The following is a 24,054-nucleotide window of genomic DNA, read 5'->3' on the forward strand; positions in this document are numbered from 1 at the left end:
CTCAGCAGGAACGATTTTTGAAGACCACCTTATTCTTTTGTGTAATATATGGCAAAACACTGGTTATCCCTGGGTATGCAGAAAGTTTTTTTGCTGTAGCCTGATTTCTAGTGTGTGTAGCAATATAGTAAATGGCATAACAAAAACAGAAATGCTGCCACCTATGGAGAAACGGTTGTTAGTATTTTCAAATGCAAGGTTTCATTAGCAAAACATTTAGGGCACCTGTGTGGGCTCTGCATCCCCATCTGTCTGCTGATGCAAATAGACACACATAAATGTTTCTTTTTCCCCTCTTCCTAATCAGAAAATGAAAATCACATTTTAAAGTGCTGGAAATCCAGAGCTTTTTCATGTTTTTAAAAAGTGAAAATTTGTCTGTTTTGATGAGTTACGTGGAAGTTGAGCAGTTCTGATGATCTGGCTGTAACTGGGATGCTGAACCCTTCAGAGGGTCTTTTTGTGTGTCTCTGGGATCAAGGCTTTGCCACACAAATTAATGTTCAGCTGTCACAAAGTATTTTTCACTTTCTTAAAAATGCAACTTGCAATAAAAATAGGTCTTTCAAAAGTAGGTCACACCTACCAAGATTTGTCTAGCCAACTGTCCTACTTCTGACACAAGAGCACAAGCAGCGTTAGAAATAGCAGCATGGGTAGATTATACAAGAACTTTTTAGAAAGATACTTGGCCCCTTCTCACTCTTACCATCAAAGATTTTTAGAAACAATGGAATTAATGTGTAATTTTGTAACAACCAACTTCCTGTTCAGAATGTGTGCTAAGTAATTGAGACTTGAGGATCGCTTGAAGCAAGTGTGTGGTCAAGTGCTTCCTCAAGTTTGGGTCTTGTTTCTTCTGCCTTTTGTTCCTTCCATCTCCAGATTTTGCATTCATCTTGCTAGGCAGATGCTGCAATGAATAGGTTGTCGGTAACTCCCTTGAACCGACTTTTCATCCATGTCTTAGTTACATCTTGCTTTTTGTCCTTCCCAGTGTTAAAGGGCACTTGCCAACTACTGCAGCTTTGCCTCTTGTGAAAAATCTTTGACACCCAACTAAATTACATTTTACGGAGTGAGAAAGGCAGCACAGATGACTCCTTGTTTTTTGAGTGGCATTAGACATCCTGTTTACAGGAGTGGAGGACAGTTGTTGGTGACTTCAGTGTTGATCTGGACCCAAACCTACGCAGCCCCTGAAGACACTTTTTTTTTCCCCTTCTTCAATAAAGCACTAGGCCAATGCAAAAGAGAATGCTGTCATGTCCTTGGCTAGGATTTGGTCTTCTGGGTGAGACAAAGGCCAATTTTTGTAATTCCCTAATCCACACAGCAAATTGCTTTTGTTAAATTTGAAGAAAAGCCTTTTTAATGTTTCCGGCCTTGCTGTTTGGATTAGATACCTTTGATCCCTACACATTCCTGAGTTGAAATGGTTCAGTGTCATGTGCTTTTGTGACCAATTTCACTTTCATTTGGAGTTGCTTCACAATTTTGAATGTTGTTTTGGTGAATTAATCCTCTAAGCAATCAAGAAAACAAATGGTATAAAGAAATTAATTTGTGCCTAAGATGCTACGTGGCAAGTCAGGTTTAATTTCCAGCCCTCTTCAGATTCTTACTATCTCTTGGAGTGGTTTCCTCACCCTTTCTTTTTCAGAGTTCAATACAGCAGTGATTGTTTGCCTATTTTGATCCTGCCTGTGGCCGTCTGGCCAGAGGAGACAATACTGAAGGCACACAGATTGGTGACCATAGGTGAAAAATAGCAATGAAATTATAGCAGCTGTTTGGAACAGTCTGTGTCACCTTTTTCAAATAGAGAAAATGAGTCTGTCTTCATTAGAAAGGTTTCATAGAATCACAGAATGTGTTGGGTGGGAAGGGATCTTTAAAGGCCATCTAGTCCGACCCCCCTACAGTAAGCAGGGACACCTTTAAGCAGATCAGGTTTCTTCATCAAGCCTGACCTTGCATGTCTCCAGGGATGATGCCTCCACCACCTCTCTGGGCAACCTGTGCCAGTGTCTCTCCACTTCTTTCTAATGTCTAAGCTAAAGTTCCTCTGCTCCAGCTTAAAGCCGTTGCCCCTTGTCCTAGCGCTACATGCAAACAGTTCTTCCCCAGCTTTCCTCTAGGTCCTTACAGGTACTGGAAGGCTGCTGTGAGATCTCCCCAAAGCCTTCTCGTCTCCAGGCTGAACAAACCCAACTCTCTCAGCCTGTTTTTGTAGAGCTCCAGCCTTCTGTATAATCTCGTGGCCCTCCTCTGGACCCGCTTCAAGAGAAGTTAAGACGACGACTTACTTGCCATCACAGGCCAAGCATGCCATAATTATGTTGAGTTTTGGGAACTGACCACGTTGAATATTGTAGGTTTGGATGCTCATACCTGAAAACTATTTAAGACTGGATCTGCCTCAAGTTAGGTAGGTCTCTCAACCTGCCTCAGTGGGCAGGAGTTTTGAAGGGGAATACATACAAACCTCCTTCCTTCTCTCGCTCAGCCAGGTGCCTATCTTTACATTAGCAGAGTCATTGCTTGTAGCTTGGTTGAGTGTTCCAGGGCAGATCGAAGGGGCAGCACTTAGAGCGGTGCAGGTAAAGCAGCTACTTCATGTCTTGGGTAGTCACAGTACTTTATGTTCTCTTCAAACTCCATCAAAGCCTCATTCGTCCCCCACCTCCCCAAAACAAACACACACCTTGGCTGGCAGTGAGGGGGCTTTGCAGGACGGGAGAGCTGATGTGGAGACAGTGTGGCTACCAAAGTGTTTACTTTTCACGGAGCAGTTAAAAGACCCCTATAGATTTTACTCTGGCAGAAGTGTGCCTTTTGAAAAATAAACAGTTAAAACGTCAGGCATCTATCCCTCAGTTTGGCAAGAGGGGAGGTGAAGTGGTCATTGCTTCTCACCTTGTCAACATTGGAAACATTGTTTTTTTTAATATAAAAAGTTCAAGGAAAGCAGCTTATAAGGGCCAGTTCCCTGTATTTTTAAGGAATGCCAGCAGTGTGGTCAAACAGTGGGATTTGGGGTGCCTTGCACTCAGTAGGGTCCTGCCAGAGGGCAGGCAGCCCTTGCTGTCTGTGCCAGGAAAATAGGCAGGTTGTGCAGGTGTCCACTTGTGGTCTAATTCAGCCTTGTGCTTTTCAGCTTGTGCTTGTGATAGCTACAGCCTCCAGATGTTTGATTGATATTTTTTTTAAAAAAGGATATATCTGGATTTTTCTGGTATGCAAACTTTTGAATTCCCTTTCAGAGGTTTCCATAGACACTGGGAACATTTAGATGAAGGGGGTTGTCAGTAGAGTGGAGAGAAAGTCATCTGTGTAAAAAAACCAAAACAGTAAAAACTTAAACAAAACCCACAACAATTTTTAATGCTTACATCTAAAACAAAAGACCTGCCAAACTTCATGCTTGCTCTAAAAAACTTCATTATTTAAGAGCGTGTATGTGAAACACAGGGATAGTGATGTCAAATGTTGAAATTCTGTGTTAGAGCCACTAGTAGAGAAGGGAGCTGGAGGGGTGTAGGGGAAGAGCTGCGTGAGGGGTGGGTGGTGTAAAATGTGACAGTGCAAGAAATCTGAGTACTGAGCATGTGTGACTTCAGCTAAAATTAACTGTCCAAGCTTTGCATGCCAGCGTATATATCACCATTGAACTGTAGATCCCTTGAGAAGGCAGAGCGAGCTGGACTCGAGCAGTATATGTTCACATTAAATATGCCAATAAGTAGTACCAACTTTCAAGTCCCGGCTCGTGGGAGAAGTAAATTTTCCTGTGACCATTATAAAACAGTAAGCAGCTCTTGGCTCCTTGGTAATGGCAGTGGTGCTGTTGAACAGTAACTAACTTCAGCCTCAAAAGTGAATTTTTTAATTTATTTTTTTTCCCGCCTTTCTTCTGCAGTTTGCAGCTTCTTAAGATTTTTATGTGGTTTCTCTTCGGAGTAGATATGTGTCACCTTTTCAGATAAGCCTGTTTCTGTTGCTATTTGTGTGTGATAGTAGATGTAGCTGGGTTTGTTTCATTTATGAGAACTGTGATATTTGAAAATAATTCTGCAGTGTGCTTTAGGTGACTTTAGAAAATGCTGGAAAAAAATGCTACATTTGCTTCTCTTGTCCTCTGAGGTTGAGTATATTTTGTTGGTTGTGAGAGCAAATCTTTTGGTTCATTGTGGTCAAATGTGACTTGGAATGATTTCTGTTGGTCAGCTCAGCAAACTAAACTCTATATTGCTTTTGGATATGCAAAGACATTGGTGCAGATGTGAATGTAATCTCAGTTCTATTCAGGACTTAAAATGTTTTGGAAGGGGGAATAAGAGAGTGGCCACCTGCTTGGCTTAGTGTGTGGTTCCAGCTTGAAGGGGATTTGTACATGGCAAACATGTATAATGGGAGCAGGGAGAGCAGAGCTTGCCGGATGCCGACACAGTTGCTGGCCTCGCTTCACCTTCTAGCTGGTGCGTAGGGAAATGTTGCTTTGGTATGAAGCATTTATTCCTCTGTATAGGCAGCGTCTCCGTCAGTAATCGAGTTCAGGAACTGTACAATGGGGCAGGAATAATGAAAATATCTTTTTCTTCTCTTTAACGTGAAACACGGTGCAATATTCAGTAGGGTAAGTGTAAGAAAGGTGCCGACTAGGCAATTTAAAATGTGTTACTTGTTTCGCACCCACAAAGATTTGCTGTACACAAATTCGGAGGCAGCAGTGCCTGCCCTGAAGTGCAGATGATCCGAGGCTCTATTACTGGAACGGCTTGCAAGCATGCGGAGATTTGCGTGCATGCTTGGCTCTGTGCTCTGCGTGCTGTGAGTCAGCCCATTGCTTTTGAATAGCAGTCATATGCAGCAGAATAGCTCTCCCCAGTCGGGAATAAGGCTTTAAAGAGAAAGAAATAAATAGTCCCGGTGGTGTTCGTTTAAATTACCCATTTCTGTAACTTCCAAGGGGTAGTTAATGTACCTAAGTGTCCCGTAAAATGCAATATTCAGCGGAATACCTCCCACCAACTGACTAATAATTTAAAGCTGTTCCAACAAACACTCGCACATGTGAGTAGAATAAATCACTTAGTTGCACTTAATTAATAATAAAAAAGCATAGTTACCTCGGTCTCCCCAGAGAAGTGGGAACCAGAGCCTCAGTTGGTTACAGCTGCATTCCCATTAGCTGATGATAATTAGTAAGTTCCAGCACTTAAGATAATTGATGGCATTTTACTGGCAGCATAGTAGATGCTAATTTGTAGCTAATTATTTTGACAACTATTTTTAGGGCTTTGCAAATGTATGGGTTCCTTTCAGAAAGGTCATTTTACCTTCTCACCAGCCCATCATCACCTTTGACTTTGAGTTTCTAGTGGTTACTTCCCTTTTTTTTTCTAGTACTGGTGCCAAGGGTCTGGTTAGGATGGAGTAAACAATTCCCCAAGCCTCCTGTCCTCACTTTCAGGGTGCTTCCAGTATCTCTGAGCAGAGAAGAGACAGATGCAGCCTAAGACTGATGTGTCTGTGCAGGCTTAACCATTCACTGCCTACCCCCATGCCCCTTCTCTAGTGAGAGGTGTCCCTGCCCGTGGCATGAGGGTTGGAAGTTGAGAATCTTGAAGGTCCCTTCCAACCCAAACCATTCCATGATTCTTCTCCATCCGGACTGGGCATCCCTGGGGACTCATGAGCATCCCTAAGGACAGTGTATTTTTCCTTTGCATTCTACTCTCTACACATCTTTATCTGTATTCTTAAAGAATTCTCTTTCCTCGAAGGCTAATGAATACTTTTTATTTAATGTGGAGAAATACGGGCACGTGTTACTCTGTGCCCTGCTTTTGAAGCCTCTTTTTTTGGTCTTGTGAAAATTTATATTGGGGAAGAAAACCCCAAACAGTCGTTTGGAAAGCAAGACAAAGCTTTACTTTTCTAGAAGAAGTAGTACTGTCCTTTTACTGGGATTTGTGTCATGGGGCAGATATACAGATACAGACTTCCTACAGGATTTAGGAAGTGGTTGGGGGCAAGAAAGGCCACAATGTATAGGAAATCTCTGATTTGTCTGTGACAAATGCTGTTAATTTGTTTTTTTTTTGGTTTTTTTTTTTTTTTTTTTGGTTTGTTTGTTTTGTAAAGTCATTTGCTGCTGAGCTATCCTTTTGCTGGTAACTCAGCAAAATATCAGCAGTTATTGTCAGGGCCATAATCTCTGTGCACTTTCAAAACAGCTGTTATTGCCAGGGTGCTCTCTTGGAGCCAGAGGTGCTTCTGAGGTTTTCAGCTCAGCCTTTGGCTTTAGCTGTCTACTTCTGTGATCTTTGCGGTGTGGTATCCATTAATACAATCATCGTGTTGGAGTGTAGCATGGATCTGCATGACACTGCAATTAATGTTACCGGTGAAAATCAGTGATTTCATGACTGTGCTTGTGTAATCCCTGTTACATTGAGTAGTAAAGAGCATAAGGAGCATCTGAGGGGCTTTCTTTTGCCTCCCCGCCCCTGCCGTGTAGTGTTGTAAGAACTGCAGGCATTCCTGTTTGGATCATCTCAATGCATTGTGTCTGTTTTTAGGTTTCTGGGTGGGTTTTTTTCCCAGTGAACTCTAGTGTTGTTTGGTTAGCAGAAACACAGGCATTGCATTATTAATGGGTGTTCTGATGGACTTCATCAGAGTGACTAACCCTGCTATTCAATCACAGAAAAAAAACCTTGCTCAGCTCTAATTATGCTACATGATGTCAAAGAGATACTCTTCAGCTGTTAAATTCACTAGAGCCTGATTCACAATAATTATTGGAAGAAAACAATCAGTCTGATTAGTTACGAGCTGGCATAGTAAGGGAGGGAAAGAAAGGTTTGAAAATATACTTGGACCTCTATTATAATTTGATGGGTGGTTTTGGTTTGTTTTTTTTTTTGTGGAAATGAATAACAAGGAAGAGGTTCAGGCAAATTTTCTATTTACTTGCACAGAAGAGGGAAATGCTTTTTAAATAGTTTTGTGTGAAGCCTTTTCTTTTCATAATGAGTGTATCTCAGAATACTAATGCAGAGGCAAAAGCCATTGAGAGGTTCTTGTGTTTCCATTTGGGACCAAATTCCATTTAAAGGAGATCTTGGAGTACATGAATAATATCTGGCACCTAAACCTAATTGCAGCTCCATGGATATACTGGGTCTCCTTCATGATCTCTAAAAGGTCTTCCAGGATTCATTGCTCTCATGACTTAATCCATGCTCTGTGTCCTAGGCTGGACTGACTGTGGGAACAGAGGAATATAGTCCTACAGATACTATGTTTGGCCCTAACTCATAGCAGATTGAGAAGAACCTGCCCATCAGAATGGTAGAGTGCCCAGGAATCAGCCTACTGCCTCCAAAGTGATGTCTGGATGGAGGAACATGGTGGTTTGAGATGCCAGCTTCAGACTGCTATTGCTAGTTAGGCAAAATAGATTTTATTTGACATTTGGTTGATTCTTTCCAAGGTTAAAAAGACTGTATGAATTCCTTTCAAGTGGATAGAACCTTCAGGGTTTTTACTTTTTACGGGTCAGTATGTTCCCCAGCCCTTCCCAAGTGCTTGGTGGTAGATGTGTGGTCTCAAAGAAACAGCCCGTTCTGCAAAAAACACCTTTTCTGTGAATTAGATATTGAAATGGGTTGTGGGTGGTTTGAGGTGTGCTTTGGGTGTGATAGACCTGGTTGCTTAGTAGGGTTAGAAATGTTACTGGGGTCTCAAAGGGACAAGAAAGTGCAGGAGTCTGAGCTGGAGAAGCAAGATCCATCTACCCTTCAAATGCCTCTCTTCTGACACCTGCTCTGAACAGGCAGGTATAAGACTGAGGAAAGGGGAGTGGGGAGAAACCCCACTAAATTCTAAAATGCAGTGTTTTTACTGATTGAAGACTTGCTTATCATCAGGCCTTTTCTTTACAGACGTTTAAAAGCTTTAGAATTTGGGGATTTCCTCTCCAAATGGTGCTACTTTGCTCAATAGTGTTTTAGCTGTGACTCAGTGTACTGAATATTTCCAAAATCAATATTTACCTCTAACTCCTGTAATTCACAGCTGATGGATTGGGGGATGGGAAGAGTGGGAAGAGAAGAAAAAAATCTTCCAACTTTGTTTTTAATTTATTCCCAGATAATTTGATTCCTAAAATCATAGACTACAGATAAAAAAAAACCTAAATAAAACTAGCAAGCAGCTGAGTCCACCTTTAACAAAAGCCAGAACTTAGGCCAGTTAAACATTAAACTGACTGATCTCAGGCACAAAGACCTGTGTAGGGTGATAATGCCCAAATCGCCTTGTTTGCTTGATTTTGTTAACTTAAATAATGAAGCTGCCTCCAATGATTTTTCATACTGTGTAAAATCACTGAAAAGTGATTTTGTACTTCTTAATTAGGTGACCATTCACGTTGTTTTCATGTGACTATTCAAACAAGTGACTTTGTAACCTGTTTGCTGAAAATACCTGGGGAACACTTAAATTTGACGTGCAGAAGTAGGCATAGATGAATGGAAAGTTTCTCAGCAGTGTTTTCCTTTTCCTAGTTCTTTTAATATTGTTTTCCCAATTATTTGCCTGGTTTTGAGTATATGAAAACACTGTGTGCTTTCAAACACTTTTCATGTGTCTAGAAATAGCAACCATTGTACACTTTTTTTTTCACTTGTTTGTATGGAAAAGGAAAAGAAACATTAGGAATCGTATTTGTGTAATACATTACAAAGACTTGCAACAAACAGGTTTTGAAAACATCCTGGAAAGTTTCCATAATTAGCTTAATATATGCCATAAAAATGAGCAGTGACCATGAAGAGCTACTACAATATGCTTGGGTGATACCGCAGCCAGAAGAATGTTTCAGACCTTATATAATTCAGGCAGTTTACAAATAAACAGTAAAAAAAATTACGTGTTGGGCGTGTTGGACATATTGCAAAATTGTGCAGTATAGAATCATAGAATCTCTTGAGTTGGAAGGGACCCACGAGGATCATCATGTCCAAGTCCTGGCTCCACACAAGACCAGACAAGTCAGAGCATGTGGCTAAGTGCATCTTCCAGACACTTCTTGAACTCAGTCAAGTTCTGTGCTGTGACCACTTCCCTGGGGAGCCTGTTTCAGTGCCCAACCACCCTCTCTCAGCAAAGAACCTCTTCGTAAGATCCAACCTGAATCTCCCCTGTCACAGCTTCAGACAATTTCCTTGGGTTCTATCACTGGTTGCCAAAGAGAGGAGATCGGCACCTGCCCCTTCGCTCCCCCTCATCAGGAAGCCATAGACTGCAATGAAGTCTCCCCTCAGCCTCCTTTTCTCCAGGCTGAACAAACCAAGAGACTTCAGCCTCTCCTCTTAAGACTTCCCCTCCAGACCCTTCACCATCCTCGTTCCCCTCCTCTGGACACTCTCCAATATTTTTGTGTCCCTCTTGTACTGTGGCATCCAAAACTGCTCACAATACTTAAGGTGAGGCTGTACCAGTGCAGCATAGAGAGAGACAATCCTTGCCCTGGACCATCTGGCAACACCATGCCTGATGCACCCCAGAACATGACTGGCCCTCCTGCCTGTTTGGGCACACTGCTGGCTCATGTTTAACTTGCTGTAAACAAAGACCCCCAAATTCCTCTCAGCATGGCTGGCCTCCAGCATCTGATCCCCCAGTCTGTATGTGTAGCCAAGGTTGCCCCTTCCCAGGTGCAGAATCTGGCACATGCCCTTGTTAAACTTCAAGCTGTTGCTGATTGCCCAGCTCTCTAATCTGTCCGGGTCTCCCTGCAAGGCTTCTCCACCCTTATTGGAGTCAACAGCACCTCCCAATTTGGTGTCATCTGAAAATTTGCTTAAGACACCCTCTTTTCCTGTGTCCAGGTCATTTATGAGAATGTTAAAAAGAACTGGACCTAAAATGGAGCCCTGGGGAACCCCACTAGGGACAGGTGGCCAGTCCGATGTTACCCCATTCGCTATCACCCTCTGGGCCTGACCCTTCAGCCAATTGCTCACCCAACGCATTATGACTTTGTCTAGTTGTGTGCTGGACGTTTTGCACAGCAAGATACTGTAAGAGAAGCACAGATTTATTATATCTGTGTTTTCCTGCAAAAGGCTTTACTGATCAACCATTTGAATGAAATAATATTCCGCACCCTTAAATACCCCTGCATCAAATATTTTCTCCATGCTGGTATGCATTATTGATGCATTTAATGGAACATTTTGCAAGAAGCACAAAAGCTCTGCTTGTGATTTGAATACCAGACACACACATTGGCTTCAGCACGCCAGGTAGGGATTACAGGAATATTTTACCAACAGAGGGAGTTTTTGTATACGTTATTGCAGACAGTGAATGAGGCAGTGGTTATTTGGGTGGGCTTTAAGTAGTCTTCACCAGGAGGATTTGTTACGGGAGTTGGGGGTTTCTTTGCTGCAGTTTGTTCGTTTACAGGGTATGAATGTAAGGTCTAGTGTTCCTGGATGCAGGAGGAATTAGACTGTTGGGAAGCAGCTATGATATAGCTCCCAGTGGTACCAGTCATGAATTCTCATAGCTGTCTGAACTTAAAAATTAGTCCTAAGTAGCTCCCAAGCTCTTGCCTATGCTGTAATTTTAAGCTCTGCCAAGAGGGATCTGCTCCATGTTTCCTCTCTATTCCTGCCTTGCCTTAACTCTAGGGCTTGTTCAAACATTTGTTTGGCTGCATGATGATCTACATTGTGGAAATGATCTGGGCTGGAACTGATGCATCAAAATACAATCTCATTTTTACTGAAAGTTCTTCTGTGATAAACTAGGACATTTATCACAGCCTTCCCGTTTAAAGTAAATTACTCTGATAAATCGTGTGTCAGCTAAATCTCAGTAGTAGTATCATGTGTGTGGACTCTTGTGCTTACAACTCAAGTAGTTTTCACCCTGTTTCCCCATACGTCTTTACTTGCAGATCAACAAGTTGGAACTGTGTGGTAGAAAAATAGGTGGTCAATCCTAGTCCCTTGAAGTCATTGGATCTTTAAAAATATTTTCCTGTTATGGAAAATGTTTTCATGTAAAAGGAGCTAGAGAACACAAGGTCTGCTTTGTGGGGGGTTTCTTCCCTTTTTTTGATCATCTAGGAAAATCACAACATTTAGTTCATTGAGATGCTTTTCATTGAGATGTTTTTCAGCTCTGAGCTGGATTTTTTTTTTTTTAAGATGTGTTCCAGCATGTTTTTCTGTTCAAGCCTCTGACACTGGTGCTGTAGAAAATGCACATCCTGCTGCTCTGAAGATGAAAGCAGTGGATAAGTGATGGAAAATAGGGACATATGTTTCAGATTTTGAGTGATTTGTTCTTTGCTGCTACCAGTAGTATTTTATGGGGTTTAAAAAAATTACAAATGAAGACTTTATAACCAAAATAACTCTAGTCAAAATATCTGTTCTTTATTTTATCATAGTAACATTAGATCAGCAAATTCAAGAGGAACGTGAAATTATGGTCCTTTTATTATTTCCAGGTTCTCCATCCCATGTGGCAGTTGTCTTCTGACTCCCATGAAGGAGAAGGACATAAGCCTTGCATTTTCAATGCGATGCTGATGTTGCTTCTGAAATTAGTAGCTATGGTTATAGTCAGCAATATTAATTAGTAATTTAAAGGATCTATATTGATATACAGTGATATGCGGGGGGGTACGTGTGTTGTGTTTGGAGGTGGGGATTGACAGTCTGTCATGAAAAGATTTTGTAAGCTTTCAGGTGATCTTAGATAAGTTGTGCTAGCATGTGGAGCAGTACCTAATGCAAATTAAAGAGAGTTTTTGACTGTTACATTTGTTCAGTTTTCAGATATTATGTTTTAAAATAAATCCCCACAGTTAGAAGTTTGCATGAGAGATTAAAACTAATATGCCTATTTAACCTGTGAGATGGAATTCATTAGAACTGGTAGATTTTTTTAAGACCTTTAAAGGCTTGCTGGGTAATACAGCCAAGGAGTCTTCTTAAAATGAAATTACTCTCTGGGTAATATCTACAAGAAGTGGTTCTTTGAAAAGAATCTAAAATTTCTCAGTAATAGACATAAAGAAGAAATGTCAAAGGGAAAATGCAAAAAAATAGTTGGATGGAAATTAAAATACCTTCTGCATACTTGCGACTGCCGTAAAGCATTTGGTTTACTGGCAGAGGATCTATTCAAGCTGTAACATGTTCAGGAGTTTACAATCATCTTCTGTGAGCTTTTATGTCAGATTTCTGAATAGTAAAAGCCATAGTATAGTAAAGTGACTATTTGATCTGCACTGTGCCTTGAATTTTAATGTTGTTGACTTATTTCAAAAAAGCAGTGATCTTAAATCAGCCTCTCAGATACTGAGACAAAGAACTCTTATTTTTAAGTTAGATGTTATGATTAACAATTTTTTTTTGTTTCCATTTCTCTTAACAGATTTATACGGATTGGGCTAATCACTATCTAGCAAAATCTGGTCACAAGAGATTGATAAAAGATCTACAGCAAGATGTGACTGATGGAGTCTTGTTAGCTGAAATAATCCAGGTTGTAGGTGAGTCACTTTCTCTTTTTTGTACCAGGTATCTCTCAGAAATTCAGTCTTTATCTTCTATATAAACACTAAGTGGGGGGGAATCCATATAACTGCATGGAATTATCTAGATAATTTTACTTTGGAGATTTAGCTAATTAATTTCATAAAGCCTAGTCTTCAAGCATGGTGGAAAAATACTTGATATTGCTGATAGGATCTCCTGACACAGCAATATCGCTCCACACAGTTGAACACTAAAAAAAAAGCGGCTGATGAAGGCAAGGTTTTTTTCTGCTAGGATGCTGTTAGATTTCACTGTCTCTGTTTCTGTTACCTTTTTGGGGATCGGTCTAAACATATTTCCCAGTGATCCTGGCCTGCTGCATTGAACCTCCCAACTTCGGTCAGATTTGGAAAATCCATATATGCAGCTAGGAAAGGAGATGGAAGGGGTATAATTTTTGTGGCAGAAAAAAGAAATCTTTCATCATGGGTTTTCAAATGAGGAAAATAATTTATCATTAGGACAAATCTCCAATATAGGCTCAGTTCTACAAAGCCTTTAGTTCCCTCAGTTTGCACTAATCTTTTTAGATAGTGATGGTTCTGAAAAATTTTCTCCATTATTCCTGTGTAAAGCTAAATGTTTTCTTGCTTCCCTTGGGCCTGGATCCTTCGTTAGTTCCTTCACTGGCTCATCCATCTGCTACTTGGGATGACACAAAACACACGCATGGGCCAGTGGAGATGGATGGAATGGGAAAACCAGCTAATGGGAATTAGGACAGCTATTGTTAGAAGCAAACTGGCAGATTTGAGATGCAAATTAAGATGACAGCAGCAAAGTGACAAGATATCAGCGCATGCATATTTATGTGTGTTTGAGATGCTGTAAATGAGCTAGTTCCGTGATTTAAGGTCCAAATCTGCAAGCCCTGTTCCTGGATGAAATCGAGAGGCATCGATCCAATGGGCTGCGCTGCAATACGGCAAAAAACAGTTTTTGTCTCTGTGTTGGAGAGCAAGATTATATCTCAGCAGCATTTGACAGACCTTCCATACAGCTGCAGGTGTATAAAAACAGGACGTGAATTGATTGCATATGGATAGGTATTCGCTATGGCCAACACTTCAGACTGTATCTACTTCCTGTACAAGGGAAAACTTTTGGAAACCCAGGAACAATTAGTTAGCTAGATATTCTTTTCATGCATATCTAGCAACCCTGTGTTAGCGCTGCTGTAGCTAACTCCTGTGGGAGAACACACGTGCAAGAGTAACACCATCAAAGTGTGAACCTGCTCGCACTGAGTATTTCTATGTGTAGCTGTTTGAGCCTCGATTTATGAAAACTCTGCTGAAATTCAAATTAATGCCTCTAAAATATGCAGAAATAGTATTGCATGCTGTATTTTGCTTTGGTTCACCTTTGCTTTTTTTCTTTTTTTTTTTTTAGCCATTCTTAGAGCTGCCTTTTGGGTAAAGTTTAAGATTAAGCCTGTAGCCTTTCAGAAGTTAAAGTGCAAGGGGAAGGATTTAATTTTCAGAGGATGTTTTCCGTGTTAAACAAAGTTCATATTTAAATATACATGAACAGTGAAAAGTCATTTGCATCTGACGTGTCTGGCCTCGGGCACGCTGCCTCTCATTGTCACAAAGATGGTGAGAACTTTCACGCCTAGAAGCAGCTTTAACTGTCTCCTGCAAAATACAACCCCTTTTCCCCCTAACAAACAGGACTGCATCCTAGGAAAGCTGTATGCAGTGCAGGAGAGGTTTTTCTTTGTTATGTTACGATGTGTTGTGTATAAAAGCTGATCCTTCCTGCTTTTTGTCATGTGCCTGGAGTGCCTGGAGGTTATTCATAGGCAATTGCAATTGATTCAGGTCTAATTCCTAGTGATACAGTTTTCCGTGTGTTCACCCTCCAAAATTTACATCACAGGTGTTGATCTTGAAATACTACTTAAAATCTCAAACTGGAAAAAGAATTAATGTGGCTTTTTTTTTTTAATGACTCCGATAGAGTTAATGATTATGCAGAGAGTGATTGCAATCCTCTCTCCTTACCTCTCCCAAGGGAAATAGCTGAGTACTTAGAAAAAGGAGATTCCAAAATTAGTAATAACTAGGTAGTTCTTTTACCTTAGCATCCAAACAAGGAAGAAAGCTAAGATGACATGAAAGCAAACATCACTGTGTTTGACTTCAGAGGACATAATCTTCAGACTTCCAAACTGCTGATGATAGTATAGCAGCATTATATGATGACAGGGTTTTTTTTTTTCTGTTTGCAAGTCAATTAAAATGCATTTATAGCATTCTGCTTTATTTCAGCTCAAAATTTATGAGTCTATAAAAGAATATGTAAGTAATATATGCCTTAGCAATGCCATATAAACCTAGTAGCTATATTTAAATTCATGAATGCAGATATGCTGGGTCTGTGCGTGCTCTGAGATGGGTAGTATATCAAACAGTCAGTTGGTTTCCTGTGAGTACCTCCAATTTTCAAGACCTTGTACCAGTGCTAAAATTAAACTTTGACCTGGTCTGACCGGAATTTTCCCACTGATATCCTAGGATATTTTGCTTGTTCACACACATAGTGTGATCGGATACAGAAGCTTACTAAATATGAATGTGGACATTGCCTTAATGTTAGATACTCAGTTAAATAAAAGTCATTTCAATGCATAGTGCAGCATGCACATCAGTCTTGTGCTGGGCATATGGTACACAGTGGTAGGAGGTGAGGGACACATTGTTTAGTGTAGTTGCTTTGGGGATGGAACGATAGCCAATTTTACAGGTATATCCCAGTATTCAAAAAAACTTGTGTTCTGATTTGAAAGCAATTGCATTGACCTAAACAGGAGAGATCTTTGCTCTAAATTAAATTTAAAATTAAGACTTTTTAAAAAAAGTCTTTTGTGATCGCTCCAGATAACTGTTCCAGCTCAATTTCATCCTGTGACTTATCTCAGTATAGCTTTTGTCTGCTCATGTGAAAACTGTACTATGACGTTTGCAGGGGAGGGTTACAGGTTTATATTTCAAACCCGAGTCTCCGGATGAAGCCTAGTGTGGTCTCTAGAGATAACTCCTGTCAAATTATGAGTGGGACATTACTTAAAGGTTCACTTTTCTGATGTCTTTTCTTTCTGTTACAAGCTGCAGGTCACAATTCCTGCAAAATGGTAGGCTTTACATTGAACTATATTCTTTTGTACATTCAAGACAAAGTTTTCTAATGTCCAAGGGTATGCCTAGAGTATGGAATAATGTAAAACAGCTGCTGAGATTTTAACAGAAGGCTTAGTACATTATTATGAAGTGCAGAAGTGCATGGACTATTTTTTTTTAATGGATGGTTTATCTGTCCATATATAGCCAATATTGATCTCTACAACACTTATGAAAAAAACCTTTTTATTTGTTCTGATTCCAATTTTTTGTGCATTCACTGAACTGTCATTTGCTGAAGATTCTTTTTCCCCAGGAATGTGTACCTGTATAAATGGGACACTCACAGCTCACAGTCCAATGGACTTGAAAATTGCTTCTTTTATTACAGAGCATCGCTGGTTTCCTTTGTATTACACCTCTCAATCTGTGTAAAAATGGGAAAAGTTTGCAAACACTTAAAGCATTAGAACAAATTCTCTGTATTTGCAGTAAGGGGGGGTGGAAAGGGGGGTGTGTGTGTGTGTGTGTAGGCTCTGCAGGATATGCAATCAGTTTGGGAAAAATCCCCCAGGTTTCATACTTCTGTGATTGTGATTTTACACCTTGCTGAAGGCTGAGATAGAATTTAAAGCTTTTGTGATTGCTTGTGACTTCCAGTTTATGCTAAATGATGCAGTATATCTCTGTGGCAGATGGAAACATTATCTGTGAGAGCTGCCTGTTTATCTGCCAGAAAGCTGTGGTGTTGGACACATTTCCAACATCCCCTAGCATGCAGTGACTTGTGTCGGGGATGAGCTGTAGAGTCACGCTGCCTGTGGGCACACCACATTGTTACCTCATTCATTGTTATCTCTTTCTTTCGATCATCCCCACGAGAAAAGCAAGTTACCTCATAGGTGCTGCAAGCACTGTTACTTGGGGCTCCTGGAAGGGTCAAAGAGAGGGTCCAGCTTACGGCCAAGGAGCAGGAGCATTAAAACCTGGTGATTTAGGCAGATACCTGCAAAGTGCCAGATAGGCTATGGACCACTTTGCTGCATTTCCCCAGTCTACATTGAATCTCTGAGGCCTTGCCCTGCTGGGTCCAATGAGTTAAAGGTTCAGCTCACCTGTCAGTTTGCCCCACCACCAGGTTTTCTGGTTGCTCTCTACTGCGCCTGCTTTTCATAGCACTTGCACCAGCGGGAAGAGGTGAGCAGCACATTGATCTAGTGAGTGAAGTAGCCAAGTTCCGTCGGTGTGTTGGGAATGGATTAGGAAAAGCAGTGCATAAACATCTGCAGGGCAAGGTGATTGCCCAGGGCTAAGCAGAAATAGGCCCTGATGGACCTGGAAAATTGGAGCAGGAACTCGGTTATTACTTTTCTGATTCCCTCCAACTATTTCTGGTCCTTTGCATTCTAAAGCACCCAAGGCAGGGAGGCCAACATCGTAAAAGGTAGTGGTGAGTAATTGAGAAATGATGAAAAATCATCAGCTAGTGGACAAAAAGCTGCAGGTTCTCAAGTGGGAGGGAAACAACTGTTTAAAAAGAACAAATCAGAACAGAAAAAAAAATAAGAGAACAAGAAAATGCAGGAAACCGATAGGAATGAAATAAGGAAGCTACCAATCAGTTAAAAGAGCACAAAGATAGTTGATAACATCTTGGAAGCTGATGGAGAGGCACAAGGAGAAAAGGAATGATTTCTAGGTAAGAATGGTAATATGATTCATTACAGTGTAAAAAAGGGAAAGAGGATAAAGAGGTAACATCCCAAATAGTTGGATGTGTTGGATGCAAATTTCTCCTAACAAGAAAAATTTAAGGCTACTTACATATTCATTGGCCATGAATTTTCCCAGACTAACAAACATTGTGTTTGTTAGCTAATAGGGTTGGTGGGGTTAACCTTTAGCATGCAGCTCTAAAACCAAGCTTGTACTACAAGCCTGTAAATGTGTAGGAAGACCCACAAAGCATGGAAGCATTGAGTAAATATTGTAGTTCTACATTTGCATACTAAAAAAACCTCCCAGAAAACAGAAAAAGTTGAATGGAATATTGCAGCAGCATCTTGGAAAGAAGCCACCGATAGTTTAAGGCAGTTTCAAGTAGGTGAGGCTAAATAGCTGGCATACAAGGGCTTAAAAAGAGCCAGATAATAAACTTTATGGCTTGCTGACATTGGCTTTAAATACGTTCTGCAACATTTTGGAATTTCTAGAGGACTACGATAAAAGCTACTATTTTTTAAGGAAGATAAATAAAATAACTGGGATTATTAGGGGTATCTCTGTGTTTGTGTCCCAGTCAAGAGAAATCTCATTCAGAAGTTCATTAATCTCCTTTCAAGCAATAATTATGAATGGCGCAAATTTACAGGACTAAGATTTTAATAGCTATCAGATTTTACTATCTTTTGATAAAGATATTGCATGATACTAAACTGAAGATCAATACTATTAAGAAAGATGGATGCACGGGATTTGTAAATGAGATCTAAAGGAATAATTTTGTGTTGCTATGCAAATGAATCTGAGATCACATTCCTGAAATGTGTGTTCTGTGTGGAGAGCCTGATAGACTGCTCTGGGGAATGGTGCAGTGGATTCAGCTGCAGCTTGTCATAAATTCTTAAATGTGTTACTGTGGCATAAAGGTGTGCTGTGACACCTGGATGTGTAAAAAGGGGACTACTGGGCAGGAGGGAAGTTATATTACTGCTCTATTTGACTTTGTTATCACTGCTCTTGGAATATGCCCAGTTTGATAGTCCTGACTGAAGAACAACAACAAGAGACCAGGTTCTGACCGATGTCCTGAGAATATGGGACTGGTTGAACATACAGATTTTAATATAAGGATTGGTGGGAGGCAAATCTGTTTGATTCCTCTAATGGGATGTGAATGTCTACTTTTAGTACAGGGAAACAACTGTGGGAAATGAAACTTTGATTATAACTGGTTCTCCAGTCTAGCACACGTCATTTCAGGGTCCATGACTGAAATGTGAAACTGAGCAAACTAAGATTCAAAGGCAAATGTTTAACCACCTCAGTAACTTAATTATGTCACTTGGGAGTTGAAAGATTGAAACACTTACCTTGTTCTGCAAGTTGCATTGCATGTAAGCTGTGGACAGGAAGCTTCAAAAGTAGCCCAGTGACTTCTGCTTTGAAAAAAATATTCAAAAATTAGTGTTATTGATCATAAATTTCCCATCTAGATTTAAAATCTATATTTACACTACAAGCAAATTAATTGACATGCAAACAGCTACACATACGTGGTGTTCACTTTTCCACACAGCGGTAATTCCCTTTTCAGAGTTTAAATCTTTTTTGATTTAAAGGAGTTCCCTGTCACTGTACAAGATGTCAGACCAGTTGTTTTCTACCCCCAGCTGTCTCTGAAGGCATGACCCACTAGAAAACTCCAGTTGCTTTTTTTTTTTTTTTTATGGGTCTCAGTGTTTCACACATTCACTTTGACAGGACAACTACAGTCTGAAACCCTTTTATTTAGCTCACAGCAAGTGCACTGGAAATAATCAGAATAACAGGCCTTGGTATAATTTTTTGCTTTATTTCCTCTTCGCTGTTTTTTTGTTTTTCAGCAAATGAAAAGATTGAAGACATCAATGGCTGCCCAAAAAATAGGTCTCAAATGGTAAGTAGTGAAATGATCTGTTGTCTGTATGTGATTGAGTGTTAGCAGAGTGTGTCAATTCAATGTCTGAGACTTAATAACATTTTTAAATTAGTTTTTCACAGTAGTGAGAGCAAAGGTATTATCTGAAAAACACCAATATTACAATTTTCACCCTGTTGTACTCCACAGTAGTTGAATTAAGCCTTATCATTTATCACATAGTTACAATCAATATTATTTTTACATTGGTGGCTTTTTATATATCTGAAATATCACATAGTTACAGAGAAATGTATGAAAAATAAATTTTAGTCCTATATATAGACAGTAGTATTGAAAAATCCAAATTAGATATTTATTTTTAAAGTTAAGATTTCCTATATTCTTTTAAAAGAAACAAAATAAATAAGCAAAATCAAGTGAGCACTATATGAAAAAAATTAAATTCCAAACTTCAAGATGTTTTATGCATGCAAGTTAGCTTTGACTGATAAGTTTTAATTTGTAAAAGAAGTTGTTCCATATCTTAATATTTAAAGCTAAAGAACCAAGGGTTAGTGTAGTGAAAGCATTTCATACCTCACAAGTATGTCTGAGTATTGGTGAAGCTACAAGTATAGGCAGAGAATGCAAATAAGAAACTGATTCTTAAAATGCATCTTAGGAGAGGAATGTGTAACAATTATTGTATTTTAAAGAAGATTATTTCCTGCTGTAGCCTGAGAACAAAAACCCAAAACATTGTACAGTATGAATTCTAAGATCTCCCCTTTGCATTGGAAGTCCTCACTTTGGGATACATGACTATCCTGTGTGTGATGCTATTTTAAAGTTTTTCATTGATAGGACTCTGTTCCCCGCTGCCCCTCCCTCCTCAACTGCAGCTTGAGCACAACCACTCATGTAGGTAAACAAAAGTGTAAAGATTTGATGAGTTTGCCATCTTAAGTCAGAAACCACGCTGTGTCCTGTTATTCTGTTTTGATTTTTTGCTGTTTCTTGGAGGTTATCAATCTTGTTTAAACCCTCGGAGCCAGTGCTTATAAAAAGCAAGCCATCCAAAAGATTTATCATTCCTGCTTTTTAGTGCTTTGAAGAGGTTGGTTGCTATTCTTGCTGTAGCCACAGCAGCTGTCTAGAGTATAAATAATTGAGGAAATTTTGGCAATTGCTATAATTTGATATTCCACAAGTGTATCATAAGGACCAAATTTCATTCAGGACTGGAGTCTATCAGGGCATTGTAGCTCAAAGCCTTTGTGTCATTATTCTCAATGAAGGAACAGTGTCGTTCTGTTGGATAGTCAGATGCGGACTGTAGGTTCCTTAAAGTCAGATCTGGTTATAACCACAGGCATGCAGAGGGCATCTGGTATGTCAGGACTTGGGAAGAGCACTGGAAAGAAGCATTTGCTCTGCACTACCTCCTCTGATGTTATTCCAGTTGCTCATTCAAGAGGATGGCCTTGAGTGGGACCATGCTCTTGTCTTATGAGATGTAGTGCATCAGTCAAAGCAAGGCATCTCCAGCAGTTTTCTCCACGTGAGAAGAACAAGGATTATGCTTATGGCTTGCTTTTTTTAAGCGTGCATGCTTGCAGAACTTTTTATCATCTTACAGTAAGTATACCAGGGCAAGAACATAAATATCTTTGTAGAGGTGGTGTTCACACAATTGCTTGCTGTGTTTAAGGGGACAACCCTTAATGCAGGTGTCCTGCATTCTGGGAAAGAAATGCCTGTGTTACAGTATTTGTTCAGATAATGCAGGCTTCATCCTTTGCCTTGCAATGGATTTACCTCTTAATATATCTTACCAGCATCCTCCAGAGTGGGGGAACTGGTCTTTGTGTCTGATACTTCTGGTTCAGAGAGATGGCAGAGACGTGGCTGCCCACTCATTTCAAACAGTCAATCAGGTGATGTCTAGTCTTATTTTTTTGAACTAATCTTTCAGTTAGAGGTGCCCGTATCTACATTTTGTAGTGTCTTTAAGGTGGGCACCACAGATGAGTAGATTTGGAAAAAAAGATTTTTTTTTTTTTTAAAGCATCATGAATGAAAATTTTGCTCATTAAATAGAAATACAGCAGAGCTTAGATGGAAGCCTTCTACTATCATCTTTCCCCCTGTGGGCAGTTACCTTATTCGAAGATGCCGGATACCATGAGAACTGTGAAGGACCAGCTCATCCAGCCAGATGTATCACTACCACAGCAAATCTGTGTGTTCCAGGGTGACTAAAGTGGGTGTGAAAGCAGGAACATTTGCTTCCATGTGGCACTCTCCTGAGCCAGTAAAGCCCGCCAAACCTTGCAGAGCTCAACACAGAGCCAGATCAGGTCTTTTTGCATTGCTATTCCCGTTGCTACAGTGTTGGACAGCATCATACAAATTTGCCCAAATTGAGCATTAGAGACAGCTTGGCTCTGTCAGGCTCAAAGCCAGTGCTAATAAGCCTTGTCAAATTCAGTTTAGTACTGCAGAACCATTTGGGACCATCAGTGCTTATCAACCTCACACCAATGCCAGAGATGACATGACAAGGACCCCCACTAAGTCCATGAAAAAACATCTAGGTGAGAAGTTATCCCCCTAGTCATCTTGTCTGGGTTTCTCTACTGTGGGGGAGTATCCTTGTCTTCCTTTGCTCCAGATAACAGTTGGCTGGCTTCTTTATAATCTATGATAGACTATTCTATATCTTGTCATCTGCATCAGAACTGTTTCAGGGTTGCATTTTTGGGGTTGTTTTTTTTTTCAAACCTCTATATTTTTGAAATGTAGATATTGCTCCAAAGCCTGTAATTGTGGTGATGAATTCCAGCTGGCATGCACAATATCTCATGGTTAATAGAGGAGGTAGTCATACAGAGCGTAGGCTCTAGGACCACGAAGATTTTTGAGACTGTCACCACAACTGCATTTAGGTTTTTATAATGAAGCATAAGAAAATCTTGGCATGGTTCTTGAGAACAGGGCAAAGAAGGGTCAAACAAGACTGGCTTCCTCTCCTACACACTTCTGGAAAAAAAAGACTGAGGTCAATAAATGTGAGGACTATCTCTGCTAATATTGTTTGGTTATAGAAAAACATGTCTCTCTTCCTGGGGATGACATTAGTGCTCCATATTTGGCATCCTGCAGCACCTGGGCTGTATGGGAGGTTCTGTCTAGTCCCTTCTAGCTAGTGTTGATCATACTAACTGATGTGAGTACCTCTGAGTGCTAAACATTACCTATTGTAAAAGGGTCCCTATCACTTATAACTGTAAAATGAGAAAGGAAACAAAAAAATAGAGTACGTGAGTGCATGGTTACCTGCAGCGATCAAGCCTGTAATGGGAGGCTGTAGAAAGCTTGCTCTGTACGGGCTGTGTTGCATCTGTGAGGAAATACACCATGTAAAATGCTCACAGTTTTTGAAAGCAGGTTCACAGCAAGGCTGTAGCACAGCACAGCAGCTGAGCGCTTTGCTATCTCGTATATTAATATATCCATTTTGCATAGCACAGCAAGGAGAGAGAGGGAGAAAGCTTATTTTTTAAATGTAGGCTTCAAGACAAAGAAGAGAGATGTTTGCCAGAAAAGGGATGTGCTGGCAGACATGGCCAACAGTTGAAACACAAGGGGTAGAAGAAGTAGCAGCAAGGTGTCTTATAGTAGGGGTAGAGGGGCTATGCCACCTTGAACATCAAGGTAAGAAACACTGAATCTGGCAGTGGAAAGAGGTAAGACACATCTCTCTATTTAAGAAAAAACATGAGAAAAGATGAAGTATATTTTTTTTTCCAAGGTTCAACATTAAAAACAAATAAAAATCTCAGTTTATGATACTCCAGAAAGAACTGAATCATTAGGTGTGAAAGTCTGAGAAGTGATAGCTTGATGCCCTTGTTGCTGGAGCCTTGAAGGAGTGGAGCAGTAGCAAAGCTGTTGGTGCTAAAGAGAACAGGAAGGGGGAACCTGAAAACAAATAAAGCAGACTCTCATCTCTCCATAAGCCTGAGGAAGTTGTGGGACACCCAAGACAAGAATTTTGAGCAACAGAGAGGAACGTGGGCTGAACCAACACCACAGTTCCTTTGCATAAATAGAGGAGGAAATAACTCTGGTTCTCATGTGGGTTTGTGGCTGGGTTTTATTATTTCTAAGGACGATCACTTTGTGTATATAAGTATCTGCATTATCAAATAACAAAGAGGAGGTATTTATTTTTTCATGTGTTGACCAGAAGTTTTGAAAAATCATCCCTTTTTGATGCAGATGTCAAGCTGAACTAATAAAATTATACTCTTCAGTCTTTCTACTCTGTATTGTAAATGTAAAGAATCTTGTAGTGCAACATGGGTCAGAGCCTGCATTTCTTCCCAAAGACCTTACTAAAGTCGAGCTGAAAGTGGTGTTTTCAATATGACAACTTCATTTGCAAGGAAACCTTACAAGGTGGTGGCAATACTATTTTAAACTTTAACTGATTTAATGTATTCTGAAAATGAGTTGTTTACTTCCCTCCTCAGTGTGATCCCCACCAGCTACATCCTCTACTATGATTTTTTTTTTTAAATTGGAGAAAACAGCATGAGATGTTGAAATCTTCATTAGTGTTTGTGTGCATGGCACATGCTATACACAATTCTGTGTTCTTTTTCTCAAA

General features: G+C 40.1%; 1 protein-coding gene across 3 annotated transcripts in view; it reads left to right on the plus strand.

Annotated features, from left to right (window-relative positions):
• Nucleotides 1-24,054, plus strand: part of NAV2 (neuron navigator 2) — a gene marked incomplete at its 5' end in the record, with an annotated part of 391,595 nt that overhangs the window by 225,365 nt on the left and 142,176 nt on the right. For all 3 annotated transcript variants that reach the window (XM_084263024.1, XM_084263022.1, XM_084263023.1), the window contains 2 exons: nt 12,472-12,589; nt 19,363-19,415. In XM_084263024.1, coding sequence (XP_084119150.1) covers nt 12,472-12,589; nt 19,363-19,415 — 171 coding nt within the window. The remainder of the gene's footprint in view (nt 1-12,471; nt 12,590-19,362; nt 19,416-24,054) is intronic.

Source organism: Gallinula chloropus, assembly GCF_964237585.1.
Source record: "Gallinula chloropus genome assembly, chromosome: 4".
Taxonomy (NCBI): Eukaryota; Metazoa; Chordata; class Aves; order Gruiformes; family Rallidae; genus Gallinula; species Gallinula chloropus.